We start from the raw sequence: 15609 nt of genomic DNA on the forward strand, positions 1-15609 counted from the left end.
CCAGCTCCCAGAGAGGGAAAACCAGTTTCCGGAAGGCCTCAAGCTCTGCCGCAGAGACCTGAGGCTTGGGAAGCCATCTCTCTGCAGCGTTGCCATTGGGCGTGGGGGATGTCAATCTTCGCCCCCGCTCCATCCCCCGCCCCCCACCCCGGTCACCTTCTACAGACGGGCCTCCGCCCGGGGCGAGGGGAAAGCCTTGCTCGGGCGCTTGAGTAGGCTGCCGGAGACTTTGCTGGGAGGAGCTGTGGGCGCTGATCTCATCCCCTGCCGAGGGTCGTGGGGAGAGGAGTGCCCGAGGTGGACCAGGCTGGATGGGAAAGGGCTGAGGTGGGGTGGCATCCTGGAGACTGAGCTAACAATAGAAAGGAAGCAAGCTCTAGAGGCGAAAGCCTTGGGGCCAGGTTCTTCCTCTGCAAAATGGGGTGCTAAAAGTTGTCCCCACTTTGCAGAGGTGCTGTGAGCGTTTAAACATTGTTAAGAACATAGAACGGTACCTGACATAGAGAGCAGGGCAACATTTGTTAAATCGGCAACTAGCTTTAAGGATGATGGAACCCACAGAAATTGCTGCAGTGTTTTTTCCTGGCTCTGTCTCCTAAGACAAAGGAAACACAAGCAAAAAGAAACAAATGGGACTCAATTAAACTTAGAGCTTTTCCACAGCAAAAGCAGCCATGGACAAAATGAAAAAAACCAAACCCTACTGAGTGGGGGAAAATATTTTTAAATGATATGACTGATAAGGGGTTAATATCCAGAATATTTAAATAGCTCATATAACTCAGTTAAAACACACACACACACACACACACACACACACACACACACACACCCCGACTTAAAAATGACAGAAGAACTGAATAGACATTTTTCAAAAGAAGACATATAGATGGCCAATAGGCACATGAAAAGATGCTCAACATCAGTAGTACTCAGTAAAATGCAAATCAAAACCACAATGAGATATCACCTGGTACCTGTGAGAATGGTTATCATCAAAAGTCTACAAATAACAGGGACTTCCCTGGGGATACAGTGGGCAGGAATCTGCCTGCCGGTGCAGGGCACAGCCGTTAGCAGCTGAACTCCCATGTCCCGCAACTACTGAGCCCGTGGGGAACGGAGGTGACTGAGCCCGCTCTGCAAGAAGAGAAGACACCGCAGTGAGAGGCCTGAGCACCTCGGAGAGAGCAGCCTCCACCTGCTGCCACTGGAGAAAGCGCTCACACAGTCATAGATAAGTAAATACATGATTTTTAAGTCTGCAAATAACAAATGTTGGTGAGGATGTGGAGAAAGGGGAACCAACTCGATGGGCATGCGTTTGAGCAAGCTCCAGGAGTTGGTGATGGATGAGGAAGCCTGGCATGCTGCAGTCCATGGGGTCACAAAGAGTCAGACATGACTGAGCGGCTGAATTGTACATTATTGATGGGCATCTAAATTAGTGCAACCACTATGGGAAACAGTATGGCGTTTCCTCAAAAAAGTAAAAATAGGACTACTGTGTGATCCAGCTGGGTGTATAGCCAAACAAAATGAAGACATTAACTTGAAAAGATACAATACAGTGTTCATATCAGCGTTATTTACAATAGCCAAGGTATGGAAGGGACTTGTGTCTGTCAACAGACAAATAGGTAAAGATGTGGTATATACACTGAAATATTACTCAGCCATAAAAAAGATTGAAATTCTGCCATTTGCTACCACCTAGAGGGTATTATGCTTAGTGAAGTCAGACAGAGAAAGACAAACCATATGATATCATTTATATGTGGAGTCTGAAACATAAAACAGTGAATATAAGAAAACAGAAACAGACTCATAGGTACGGAGATCAAACTAGTGGTTACTAGTGGTGAGAAGGAAGGTGGAAGGGGCAAGATAAGGATAGTTCAAGAAGCACAAACTATTGTGCATAAAATAAACTACAAGGATATACTGCAGAGAACAAGGAATAGTCTCTACTATATTATATATATAATACTATAAAATAGCCAATATTTTATAACAACTTTAAATGGAGCAAAATCTCTAAAAATATTGAATCATTATGTTATATACCTGAAACTAATATAAAATTATAAATCAACTCTACTTCAATAAGAAAGTAAAATGAATAAAGATGATCTAATCCAGAATTTTGCACTAAGGTGATATATTTTTTCATATTTATTTGTTTATTTGGCTGTGCTGGGCCTTAATTTCAGCGCGCAGGATCTTTGATCTTCCTTGTAGCACGTGAGATCTTTAGTTGTGGCACTCAGTTACTTAGTTGTGGCCTGTGAAATCTATGTCCCTGACCAGGGATCAAACCTAGGCCCCTTGCATTGGGACCATGGAATCTTAGCCACTGGACCACTAGGGAAGTCTGTCACCATGGCGATATGGAAAAGATGCAGACTATCAGGCCTCACTCAAGACTTGTTGGACCATAATAGACTGTTCGGGCTCTGTGAATTTGCATTTCTAAAAAGACTGTCTCAAGTATTTCTTGCCGACACTAAAGTTGGGGAATCTCTGGTCTGGGACAATATCTTAAATTGAAAATGGAGGAACTGAAAGGTATCTAATCTCTCTGCAGGATTCCAGAAGGTTGTGAGGCTCTGAGAGTTAAAACCTTAAAACTCTTTTCCGTTCCACCTGGTTCCATGGCCTCTAGAAAATCTACCTGATTGATTTCTTTTCTGTGAAATGGGCAAAAGGCAAAAAAAAAAGAAGAAGTGGCGGGGGGGGGGGGCGGGGGGAACCACAGGAAATGACTCACATTTGCACACATTCTCAGTAGCCTAACTGGTTGTATTTATTACCATCAGAGGTCTTCTTACTCTACATGTAGTGGTTTCAACCATACCAGTACTTGTTTCAAAAAGGACAACTTCACTCATGTTCATAGCATTCTGAGATCCATTTCTTAATTTCCAGGCAATATCTCAAAAGCCAATCAAATATTAATAAGTCAGATCGAAATCGGAATGCTTAGAAGTCATCAGGATAACTCAGCTCGTTCAGCGATTTCAACCCTGGTTTTCTTTATGGGTGGCTTAGCAGTAAAGAATCTGCCTGCAATGCAGGAGAGATGCAGGTTCGGGAAGATCCCATGGAGGAGGAAATGGCAACCCACTCCAGTATTCTTGCCTGAGAAATCCCATGGATGGAGGAGCCTGGCGGGCTACTGTCCATGGGGGGTCACAAATGAGTGGGACACTACTTAGGACTCAAGCAGCAACATTCTTTACTACCTTTTACTTGTCGCTGACATATTTGCTGCCTCAGAATCCACAATAAAAAAAAAAGAAAGAAAGAAAAGAATCGGCTGGATACTAATTCTCTGGTGATTATTGCACTCTCTACTCTCAGAGATCCAGAAACCTCTAATGGTTCAGAGAAGGACAGTAAGGCTGGGAACTTTTGTGCAAGTTGGTTTCCTTGTAGATGTTGCCCTTTTAAAAGTTACTGTATCCAAACCCCAGAGGACCCACAGAAGAGGAAGCGGCAACAAACTACTTGCAGTGTATTGAATGCACCTTAAGTCCAGTTCTCCCAAATCACCACACAGATTGTAATCACCAAATACAGTGTTCAACCCTGTCATGTTATGTACGGCGGAGACTCCTCTGTCAAACTGCATCCAAGTTGTCAGCTTTGCGACTTCGATCCCTTCTCAAGCACAGGGCGGAATACTGCAAAAGCTTGCTCTCCGCCGAGCACGCCGAGCTTGGCAAGCCCTTTTGGACGGGGGTGTGTGACGGCCAGCTTGGAGATGCACAGTCCCGGCAAACGTCTGCACTTTCGGAGGCAGGTCTGGAGAACCGATTTGTGACGAGGTCGTCCACGCCCCCTGCATCCGCGGTGTCTTCCTAATTGTCCTCATCGTGGGTCGGATCCCGGCTGCAGGGAAGGACACCCGGGAAAGTGCCCGGGTGGCCCCGGCCCCGTCGCCCCCACCCACCCGCCGGGCCCTCTGCGCGCTCCCCGGGCGGAGCCGCGCCTCAGACGCTCCGCTGTGAAGTGTCTCCGGGCACCCTGTTTCAGCTTTCCCAGTTGTCAAAAGAATAGAAGAACCCGGAGAGGCAGGGGGCGGGGTGCGCGGGAGGCTTAGGCTGAAAGAAGCCAGGAGGAAGTGAGAGAGTGTCCAAAGGGACCGCTGAACGACGGGTCCGAAAGTCAGCAGTTCTGGAGCCCACCTCCCTCCCATCCCCCTTGACTGCTCTTCTGAGCAGTGGTGGGAGCGCGCGCCTCGCCAGCCGCCTGCGGAGCTGGGAGGACAGCGCTTCCCAAGGGAGCAGATACCTGGGCGCGCCACCCCAGCCCTGGGCGAGGGGCTCAGCGAGCAGGTGGGCCCTGGGCGGCCACGCGGGGCCCCGGCCCGGGGCTGGTAGGAGGGGGCTGGGCCGGGCTGGGGCAGACGGGTCCGTGTGGGGAGCCCCGAAGGTACGGGCTGTTATCTCAGCGGCTGCGTCCATCGCGCAGTTTGCGGGTGGGAGCTGGCCGGCGGGCCTGGAGGAAGCCGGGGGTCTGCGCTCTCTGAGTCCTGCCCCTGGATGAGGCCACGGTCTGGCTCTGGGGGGTCCAGGCCAGAGAAGAGTGCGGAGGGGCCTGGGGGAGGGGAGGAGAAAAGGGATGAGGGGAGCGGGAGAGGGTGGGGGAGAAGGAGGGGGAGAGGGAGGGGAGAAGAAGGGGTGAGGAGAGAGGGGTGGGGGAAGGAGGGGGAGGGGAGAGGGGAGGGGAGGAGAAAAGGGATGAGGGGAGAGGGAGGGGAGGAGGGAGGGGATGGGGAGAGGGAAAAGGTGGGGGAGGGGTGGGGGAGGGGGAAAGGAGGGGGGAGAGGAGACAGAGGAGGGAGGGGACGGGGGAGAGGGAGAGGGTGGGGGAGAGGGAGGGGTGGGGGAGGGGAGGAGAAAAGGGGTGAGGGGAGAGGGGAGGGGAGGAGGGAGGGGATGGGGAGAGGGAGAGGGTGGGGGAGAGAGAGAGGGTGGGGGAGGGGTGGGGGGAGGAGAAAAGGGATGAGGGGAGAGCGGAGGGGGAGGGGAGACAGAGGAGGGAGGGGGAAGCCAGGCAGAAAGGCAGCCTGAGAGCCATCGCTCACCTTGCGCACAGTGAACTGAGGCTCAGAGAGGCTGAAGGGAGTTTTCTTGGTAAGTGCAGTCCCCGTAAACGATGAAGCCAGCGCTCAGGCTCTGCTGTGAAACAGTGGGTAGAATCAGCACAGCCTGAAGGTACCTTCTTGACCAGAAATGCAGGAGCTGGAAGCTGAAGTAAGCGCTAAGGGGAAGAAGCCACCCAGGGGGTGACCCACTACAGCGTCTCTGTTTTCTGCAATAAATCAATGTTTTTTAGAACAGAACAGACTCAAAAATTAAAAACAGCTTATGTATCCTACAATGGCATCTTGGTCTGAGTAAATGAGTTTTGTGATGATTTAAGAAAAAGTCCAAAATTTTTAAAGAGGGAAAGCGGCAATTAGGATGAACACGTGGTGATGTTTCTAACTGTAAATTAATGTAGTAAAACACAAGGGTGATGTAAACAAGCAAACGAAAAGGGCATGTGACCCTATGTTGTGAGTATGCAGAGGCTCCTTGTACCATTCGGAGAAGGCAATGGCACCCCACTCCAGTGCTCTTGCCTGGTGGATCCCATGGATGGAGGAGCCTGGTAGGCTGCAGTCTACGGGGTCGCTAAGGGTCGGACAGGACTGAGCGACTTCACTTTCACTTTTCACTTTCACACATTGGAGAAGGAAATGGCAACCCACTCCCATGTTCTTGCCTGGAGAATCCCAGGGAAAGGGAGCCTGGTGGGCTGCCATCTATGGGGTCACACAGAGTCGGACACGACTGAAGCGACTTAGCAGCAGCAGCAGCATTGTACCATTCTCTTGTTTTTCTGTTTGAATATGTTAATCATCAAAAGTTATGAGAAATATACTTTCTGGGGCTTTGTTACCTCGAGTAAATAGTTTGACCTGTCTGGATGTTCAAAGTCTTTATCAGTGACATAGGATTAGTGTATCTCAGAGGGCTGTAAGAATTACATGAGGTAGTCTATGAGAAGCAGTTAGCAAACAGCTCCTCACAGGCCACCTCAGTCACTCATCGACTGTGTCTTTGTGAATGCTTCTTTGCTGAGGGCTTGCCCTGTGCCAGGCTTTGGGACACATGTTGGGATTCTGAAGACAAGCAGCTGCTACTGTCCTCAACTTTAATTTTCTAGTGGTGTGTATCACTACTGAAAATTTCACTATTTTGTTTACATCGTTCATTCTCTTCTGGGGAGGTATCAGCAGGAAGACAGATGGGGAAGCACCTCTTTAAAAACTAAAGGTGCAGCTGAAGTTCCTCACTATCTTCTCAGGCAGGCTCTCACTTTAAGTTTGTTTTGTCTTCATGGTACAACAGAGTTCTCTTCCCATCTGTCTTCCTATGACGATATCATCCTGGTATTGTCTCTGTCTTAAATGGAGGCCAAATTTTAACATAAGTGTATCTAGAACACTTTTCAAGTCTCCAAGAGAAAATCCATCTGTAAGGTATTTATCCCGGCATCTGAATTCCATCTCTGCTTTGTAGGTCTGGCCTTGGGCAAGTCATCTAAGTTATACTTTCTGCACCTGCAAAATGAAAGTATACCTACGCAGTATATACACGAAGGTATACCTACGTGGTATAACTGCACTGGCAATTAGAGATAATTTTTGTAAAGTCTTTGGTGTGCTGCTCTATAAAAAGGAGCTTTTATTGTTCGGGTCATTGTAATTAGTGGATAAACTGTCTACATGCTAAATTAGCATCTCTAAGGAAAGTGAGGGTGGAGCTGAAGAGGACAGGTGGGTTAGGGGGTCCCTGTTAATCTTAGTCCCAATTAACGATAGCCGTGAAGATACTGCTGTAACTTGACGCTGTCTGAAACACGTTTCAGCTGAACTGTGTGTTCATCTGCAAGCCATCATGAACTCTGAGCAGCCCGAGTCACAGAAGGACCCAGACGAGAAGAGGAAGACCAGTAGTGAGCAGTGCTTTTCTAAGGTATGTTTATAAACACTATTTGCGGAATATACCAGCATTAAACTTAGCCATCCTTGAAACTGGGCTTCATAGACCTTCTTGCCAATAAATGACTTCATTGTTCGTAGGAAATAGTAAATAATTTAAACTCTGTCTCATCCATTTTATTCTTCTTGTTTTAGTTGGATGGTGGGAGGAAGATGTTTTAATAAAACTCTTTGCTAGATCAAAGGAAACTTCAACCAAAAAAAAAAAAAGTTGCAATACTTCCTGAACAACAGCCATAAAATCAAATATAACATATTAAAATAAGCCATAGAGTGAAAATAATATGAATGCTATGTCATAGCATGAAAATATATGCCGTTCCCTAACATGGCTGATCTATTCAGTAACAGGCATAATCTATATTTGCATAGTGCATCACAGTTTATAAAACAATTTTTAAGATGTTTGTTCTTACCATAAACTTGTTAGGCAAGAAGAGAGAATTTTATTTTCCTCAATTTGTTAATGAGAAGCGAGAAAAAGTGAGTTGTTGCCTAAGGCAGAGTTGGAATGAAGACTTGGCCTTAAGTTTACAGACATTAAGTCATGGCTCTTCCTACTAACTGGACTCTGTTATCATAACAAACCATCATCTCTTTTTCTGAGCCTACAGTGCTCCTTGAATTTTTCAACAAGAAGACTGAGAAATTTTTGGTGGAAATCATCACTATGCTCAAAAAAAAGTAAAAATTTTGTAGTTGAAAATTATAACCAAGACCCAAGGTAACAAACACTCTGAGAGCTGGCAGATTTAAGTATCTCTGTTTTTGATGTGCTTGGGGAAAATTTGCTTCTTTCCTTATATTTCTCTGAAAACACTGTATCAGTATAGCAGTGTTAAGAACTTATCTAACTAATAAGATAGGAAACTCGGCTTATATGTTGGATCCCAACTCCAATTCTGATTTAATTATATTCACTGGCCTTTTCATATTCATTCTGAGTTTCCATGAAAAACTTTGTGAATGGTATGCAGCAAACAGAAATAAAAGACTATTGTTGCGTTCATAATTTTAAAGTATTTAACATTTCTGTTTAGGTCAGTGAAGACCAGCAGGACAATTCCAATACTTCTCAAATGGAGACGGATGCTAAGACAAGTTCAGAGAGTATAGACAACACCCAGGCTGAAGGACCCAGAGACCAAACTGTGTCCCCAGAAAAGACAATTTATGTTACCCTCGATATAAACATCAAGCAAAACAAAGGAAGGAAGCACCGGTTCACATGTAATGATGGGGGAGCTTCTGGGAGGCCCTCAACACTCTCGGGGTTGTCAGAAAGGCGATAAAAACTCATCCTGGCAAAGAAAAGCTGGGATACGGCGCAGAAGGAATTGACAGATTCTTAGACCTTGGAATGCCTCTCAGGCGTTTCCCTGAAAACTGCCACGCGAGTTACCTTTTCTTGAAAGAGAAGTGAGACGGGGAAAGAGGAACAGGTATTTGGTCGGTTTGACAAGCCATCAGCTGACTGTGTCAACGTTTATACTCACGCAGTTGGGAAACCCAGAAAAACTCTTCTCAAACGCAGGCAACTCCACAAAGACGGGTACAAACTCTGTGTCTATGCTTTCAAAGGAGAAAGCATGAGAAGGCTGTGTCTGCGGATGGCGGATTTCTTCCACTTCTGGAGAAGAGTGATTGGACCCTCATTGAAAACCTGACCGCCGTTTAGGACAGCTCACAGTTAGCCGATGATTTAGAGGGCAAGCTCTTTCAGATTGAGGTTAAAAAAAAAAAAAAAAAAAAACCATGAAAGCCAGGGCACCAGCCGCTGGGAGTTCTCAGGTCGAGGATGAAAAAGCCACAGACGCCAGAGCACCAGCTGCTAGAAATTCTGAGTCACAGGAAATAAAGCCTTGTGTGTTGAAACAGTCATGGCAGACAAACACCCTAATTTGGAAAGAGAAAGTGATCAAATTAGAACAAAACTTTGAGAATAATTTGGATATAACATGGGGGGAAATATTGTTTGAAGTGCCTAAAACAGACTTTGGGAAACTGACCAGAAACCGCGCTCGGGCTGAAGCGCACACACTTCTTTCTGGGCTCGGTGACTCGGTCGGGCACCTTCGACGGCACAGCGGGAAGAGTGTGGGTTCTGCCACTTGCCTTGTTTTGAAAGGGTTGTGCATTTCCACTTGTCGGCATGTAATATACCGAACTGTGGGAGAAGACATAGAGGCACATGAGTGTGCACGTACACTTAGTCAGTGTGTTAAGGTGACATTTGCTTATGAGAAGGCTGAAGATGAAAATAAGCACTGCTTTTCCGTTGAGCGTTGGTTTGAGACATCTGATGTAGAGCTTGATTACCCAGTTCTGAAACTGAAGAGGAACGGACAGCAAGTACCTGAGGGGTTACACGATGGAAATGATCCTGAACCAGACAGCAGACGGGCGTGTATTGTTGGCCATCCGGATGGAGAGGTGAAGTATTCTGATGCGTCTGCTGTGATCCCTCAGAATCAGCGGGAAGAGACATACTTGGAACACATTCGGGCTAGAGCTGCAGATGGGTGTGGGGCTTGTGTGCAGAACATACACATGCACACACAAAGAAGCTTCCAGGAGACAGTCCCCCAGCCTGATGTGGTGACCCATAACACCGCTTCTTACTTTGGATCTTCCGGCTTCCCAGTGTTTGATTCTGAAGGCTCGTTGGTGGCCATGCACACTGCAAGCTTCACTTGTAAGTACCCACAGGGGATTTCCAGCATCATTGAATTCAACTGTACCCTGAAATCCATTATGTATGATATTAAGAAAAAAACATAGAATGTGGTAAGAAGGACTATTTCTAAACCTGCCGGATGCAAGAAAGGTGAGTGTTAAGGATGAAAAAGAGTGAGAATTCAGTCTACACCCCAGCTGTTCAGGCAATCACCTATGGAATTGTTACTCCACTGGCAATGATGACAGGTCTCTAAATTCTGTAGTGGCCAATCTCATCAACAGCAATAATAATTAATGTTACTGACTACTTCCTATGCATGTAGCATTTTTCTAGGCACACGAAGGAACTGGTTTTAACAAATCTGTGAGGTGGGCTATTATACCTATTTTAAAGTTAAGCAATGTGAACAAAGATTAATAATACTCAGTTTTATGACAATAAAAGTAGCCATTGTTTTTATTTTTTCATCTTCCCTATCCCCCCCTAAGTTCAGTTGCTTAAAGGCAGGATCCAAGACTTTTTCTTCTCATTATCCACAATGTCTGACACATGGAAGTTAAGGGCTTAGAAAATATGTAGGCTCATCAGTAGCAAAACTTTGGGCTGCAGTTAATCTTAGATGTGTGGATCAATTGCCCAGTCGTGTCCGACTCTTTGCAACCCCATGGACTGTAGCCCACCAGGCTCCTCTGTCCATGGAGTTTTCCAGGCAAGAATGCTGGAGTGGGTTGCCATTTCCTTTTCCAAGGATCTTCCCAATCCAGGGATCAAACCTGCATATCTTGATCTCCTACATTGGCAGGCAGACTCTTTACCACTGTGCCACCTGGAGTGGGTTGCTAAATGCTTGGTTAGAAATGATCTCAAATGAAATCTTTTAGAATTTCCAAACTCCTCATATGATCCAAACTGTCAGGATATATGTTTCCTGAAATTCAGAGGGTAATATCCATCTTCCATGTATTTATAGGCTACTGGGGGGCTATCTTAAATACCATGTTATAGAGATTTCCTAGTGTCTCGCCTGAAATCCTTTTCCTGCTCCATTGTTCAGTCTGCTTAGACTTGTCTTGCTTGTGACAGTTTCTCAGACTTTTCTTGTATTTTATGACCTTGACAGGAAGTGTACTGGTCAACTATCTTGTAAAATGCCTTTCTACTGGAATTTGTCTGATGTTTTTTTCTAATACTCATTGGACTGGGGCTGTGGGTTTTGGAGAGTAAGATCACAGAGGCAAAGTGTCATTTTGTAGCCAAGAGATGGAGGCATGCTAAATGTCCATCGGCAGATGAATGGATAACGAAGATGTGGTACATGCATGTGATGGAATATGACTCAGCCATGAAAAGAATGAAGTGACACCATCAGAAGCAACTAGGAGGGACCTAGAGATTGTCATACTAAGTGAAGGAAGTCAGACGGAGACAAATACATGATATTGCTCATCTGTGGACTCTAAAATAAAAAATACAAGTGAATTTATTTCCAAAATGGAAAGAGACCCACAGACACAGGAAACAAACTTATGGTTACGAAAGGGGAGAGGGGGTCTCAGTTCAGTTCAGTTCAGTCGCTCAGTCATGTCCGACTCTTTGCGACCCCATGGACCGCAGCTCGCCAGGGCTCCCTGTCCATCACCAACTCCCGGAGTTTGCTCAAGCTCCTGTGCATTGAGTCAGTGATGCCACCCAACCATCCCATCCTCTGTTGTCCCCTTCTCCTCCTGCCCTCAATCTTTCCCAGCATCAGGGTCTTCAAATGAGTCAGTTCTTTGCATCAGCTGGTCAAAGGATTGGAGTTTCAGCTTCAACATCAGTCCTCCCAATGAACACCCAGGACTGATTTCCTTTAGGATGGACTGGTTGGATCTCCTTGCAGTCCAAGGGACCCTCAAGAGTCTCCTCCAACACCACAGTTCAAGAGGGGGTCTAGGGAGGCATAAATTAGAAGGTTGGAATTAGCATGCACACAGTGCTATATATGAAATAGATAACTAACAAGGATATAAAGGGGACTATACTCAATATAATCAATATTTTGTTTTTTTGTTGTTGTTGTTTGTGTTTTTTTTTCAATATTTTGTAATAACCTGTAGGGGAATCTGTAAAAGAACATATATACATATACACATATATAGGAGAAGGAAATGGCAACCCACTCCAGTGTTTTTGCCTGGGAAATCCCATGGACAGAGGAGACTGGCAGGCTACAATCCATGGGGTCTCAAAAGAGTCATACATGACTTAATGACTAAACAACAACAACATACACGTATATATCTACATAGACATGTATATACATATATAGAGACATGAATATATACATAGAGATATGTTTATATATATATACACGATGATGTGCCACACTCCTGAAACTTACATACTGTAAATCGATGATACTTCAATTAAAATCAAATGAATAATAATATTGAATAATAATTATATAATTATAGTAAATATATAATTATATAATAATAATAATAATAATATTGAATCACTGTTTTGTACCTGAAACTAATATGGTAATTCATCCATACTTCCATAAATAATAAAAATAAATAAACATCAGGAAATACAAACAAAAATAGTGTCATATCGTGTCAGGGGTGCATACTACCAACATGCTTTGTGGCCTGAAGTTAGCCTTGCCCACCTGAGCAAAGTCGTGTTTATCAGATTTCTCTCCTGTGAAGTTGCTCTTTTCTCTCTCCTTTGTCTAATGTACTCTTTGGAAGGAATTAATTGTGCACAACCCCCAGATATGGAGTGGGGAGTTATGCTTCCTTTCCTAATGTAAATACTCCTGGAGTAGTTACATAATTTACTTGGAATCCACCTGTGTGGAGACAACCAACACATAAGCAAGTCGTTACTAAATGTACCCAGCAAGGTTGAAAGGATAGTTGGCAAAGCCCCGTCTTGACCAACATCGAAATGTCTCTAAGGAGTAAAGCTCTGAAACAGGATGGGCTTGGACATTTATTACTGCCTTGCCAGGAGACACCCGCGCCATCATCCAGGCCACCGTCTGTCTTTGTACCTGGCGAGTTGACTAATGTTTCTTTGTTTATTAAACCACAGGAGGACACAAGTGACCATCCCGAATGATCCACACTCCAGCCTAGGGAACTTAGTGAGTCAAGGGTCCAGCGCGTGGGGCTCCTGGTGGGGACAATTGGTACTTACTTTGGGAATCACCCTAACCTGTGTGTTCTCTGGCATCTGGGTGCATCATTGTGATGCTGTGATGTCTGCCTCCAGGGCAGCCAGAGAGCGGCCCCCTAAGCCACCTTCATGCTCGAGAAGCCTCTCGGTGACCACTCCGGGCACCTTGCAGAAGAGGCAGGCGTGTGAGATCATAGGAGCCGGTCACGAAGGGTGGAGTGCCGGCGGAGAATATCTAGAGGACGTGACCACCTCTTGGCCCTCGAACTGGACCTGGCCATTGGGGGCGCCTCTATCCTTGGAAGGGACATGCTGCCTACCATTTCCACAGTGGGAATAGTAAAGTCAAGGGACACACCCTTGACTTTAAAATACCAAATGATGGCACTTACATTTGGAATCTAAAAAAGAATGCAAAGGAGTCTATGTATCAATACAAGTCAGGAACAGACTCACAGACACGGAAAACAAGCGTATGGTCACCAAGGGTGAGGGAAGAAGAGAGAGACAAATTAGGAGGATAGAATCACAGATACAGATAGATAAGAACCAAGGGTTCACTCTACAGCATGGGGAACTGTATGCAATATCTTGTAATAACCTGTAATGGAGTATAATCTGAAAGATACAGCTGAATCACTTTGCTGTACATCTGAAACTAACACCATATTGTATATTCACTATATTTCAATAAAAAATTCTGGCGGGAGGATGCAGAGACCCCCCTGTCTTTTGAATTCTCAACACAAGCCATGCATGTTGTGCCCTTGCTTATGAAGCTGCTACTCATCAGTTTGGAGCGGTCTGCAGCTTTCTCTGCCCTCGTCCCTGCCCTCCATGTACAGGGGCCAGTTTTCAGTCTAAGAAGCATCGCCTCAACCCCCTGAGAAGTACGGGTGCTGGCTACCCCGCCCTCTGCCTCCCTGCTCACTCATGATTTCAGATAGAGGACCACCCTTGCCCTGGCTCCTCACCCCAGCTTCTGGGATCTGTAAGTAAAAGAACCTTGTGATTCTGTTTCCTTCACGTGGGTGTATGGCAACTCTGCCTTCGATGCAAGTGGCCCCGTGGGCTTCACTCCCCAGGGTGGGAGCCTAGATGCTGAAGGAGCCCCCTGCCGGCCCCAGGTGGTTCGTGCCCCTCATCCAGCAGGTCACCGTCTGCATCTTACAGGGAGGTTGCAAAGGTGCATCAGTGCAACCTACAAGCGAGGGGAGGCAGATGAGCTGGTCGTTGTTGTAGTCGCTAAGTCGTGTCTGACTCTGTGACCCCATGGGCTGAAGCCCACCAGGCTCCTCTGTCCATGGGATTCTCCAGGCAAGAACACTGGAGTGGGTTGCCATGCCCTCCTCCAGGGGACCTTTCCGACCCAGGGATCGAACCTGCGTCTCCTACTCTGGCTGCTGACTCTTTACCACTGAGCCACCTGGAAGCCCAAGGACATTTGGACCCACTCAATAATTAGAGCTTCCCAGATGGCCCAGGTGGTAAAGAATCTGCTCGCAATGAGGGAGACCTGGGTTCGATCCCTGGGTCAGGAAGATCCCTAGAGGAGGGCATGATAACCCACCCCAGTGTTCTTGCCTGGAGAATCCCATGGACAGAGGAGCCTGAAGGGCTACAGTCCATGGGTCGCACAGTCAGACACCATGGAAGTGACTTAGCACACATGCAAATAAGGCAGGATAATCTTCCTATCGCAGGATCCTTAATTTATCACACCTGCAAAGTCTTTGTCGTATGAGACAACATTCACAGGTCCTGGGGATTAGGACATGGCTGTATCTTCAGGGGCCACGGCTTGGTCTCCCACATGTATCAGCTGAAGGTGACTTGGGGAAACATACATTAAGATTGAGTGATCAGATGCTCTGTTTCCTTTACTCTCTATTGCTTAAACTTACTTTTTTTACTTCATCTTTTTGGGAAAGCCTATCTCTTGCAAATGCAAATAATAATATAAAATTCATTCAAAATCACATAATCTATTGGGAAAAGGAATAAACGAACAATTGGTGTTTTGATTCTCACTGTATTCATTGCTAATTTGTGACTTCAGGATGAAAAAAATTATTTTCTGTGTCCCAGCTTCCCCTTCAACCATTAGAGGTCATATGTGTCTCTCATCATTCACTTAATGACTAAAATCAAACGTGCTGGGTAAATTTAAGTTATTACTAGCATAAATGATTATGTTTCAGTGCAATAAATATTATGCTTCAGTGTCTTGCTAACTAATTTTTCAAGATGTATTTTGGGAGAAGAAGAAGGAGATCCGGATGGGATGGGTTAGGGTTTATGAGAAGACTCTCTGCCATCTTGGAGCAAATGCTATCCCCCAGCTGATGGGCGAGGGAGAGGATTAAGTGTTCGTCTCTCCCTCTCGCTGCAGGCCCTCTTCTTAATGAGTCTGGATGGCAAGAAGAAGGATTAAAACAAGTCATCCCAGTGGTTCCTTGTTGTTACTCAGGCTGTCCTCTCTCCTCCAGGCAGGAACATTCCCGATGATGGCTTAGCAGGAAAGAATCTGCCTGTAATGCAGGAGACACAGGAGACTAGGGCTCGTTCCCTGAGTCGGGAAGATCCCCTGGGGGAGGAAATGACAACCCACTCCAGTATTCTTGCCTGGGAAATCCCCAGGACAGAGCAGCCTGGCAGGCTACAGTCTATGGGGTCACAAAGAGTCGGACCTGACTGGCATGACTGA

The 15609-nt window shown here is 46.0% G+C and overlaps 2 protein-coding genes across 4 annotated transcripts; one reads left to right on the forward strand and one right to left on the reverse strand.

Moving 5' to 3' along the window:
• Positions 1-3221: 3221 nt before the first annotated feature.
• On the reverse strand, positions 3222-8681 carry LOC122450455 (translation initiation factor IF-2-like). Of its 3 annotated transcripts, XM_043482819.1 has the most exons (4): positions 8554-8680; positions 5093-5183; positions 4297-4602; positions 3222-4106 (listed from the first exon to the last, which is right to left on the reverse strand). In XM_043482819.1, exons 3-4 carry the CDS (start codon positions 4467-4469, stop codon positions 3668-3670), a joined length of 612 nt encoding a protein of 203 aa, XP_043338754.1. In that variant the 5' UTR covers positions 4470-4602; positions 5093-5183; positions 8554-8680; the 3' UTR covers positions 3222-3667. The 3 variants fall into 3 exon arrangements, 2 of the variants coding, with proteins under 2 accessions (XP_043338754.1, XP_043338755.1); XR_006272123.1 differs by having other exon boundaries at positions 3222-4602; positions 5093-5186; positions 8554-8681; XM_043482820.1 differs by lacking the exon at positions 8554-8680 and having other exon boundaries at positions 3222-4316; positions 4348-4602; positions 5093-5257.
• Positions 8682-8812: 131 nt separating this feature from the next.
• On the forward strand, positions 8813-10439 carry LOC122450454 (serine protease FAM111A-like). Its single transcript, XM_043482818.1, has one exon. The coding sequence runs from the start codon at positions 8813-8815 to the stop codon at positions 9836-9838; it is 1026 nt and encodes a 341-aa protein (XP_043338753.1). The 3' UTR covers positions 9839-10439.
• Positions 10440-15609: the final 5170 nt, after the last annotated feature.

Source organism: Cervus canadensis, chromosome 11 (genome assembly GCF_019320065.1).
Source record: "Cervus canadensis isolate Bull #8, Minnesota chromosome 11, ASM1932006v1, whole genome shotgun sequence".
Classification (NCBI taxonomy): domain Eukaryota; kingdom Metazoa; phylum Chordata; class Mammalia; order Artiodactyla; family Cervidae; genus Cervus; species Cervus canadensis.

Bases quoted from the DNA above. Each gene is read 5' to 3' on its own strand.
- LOC122450455 (XM_043482820.1), bottom strand. From the start codon at position 4,469: ATGGACGCAGCCGCTGAGATAACAGCCCGTACCTTCGGGGCTCCCCAC. The intron at 4,317-4,347 runs GGCCCACCTGCT...CCCCTCGCCCAG, and splicing joins GGCCCCGCGTGGCCGCCCAG to GGCTGGGGTGGCGCGCCCAG.
- LOC122450454 (XM_043482818.1), top strand. From the start codon at position 8,813: ATGAAAGCCAGGGCACCAGCCGCTGGGAGTTCTCAGGTCGAGGATGAA.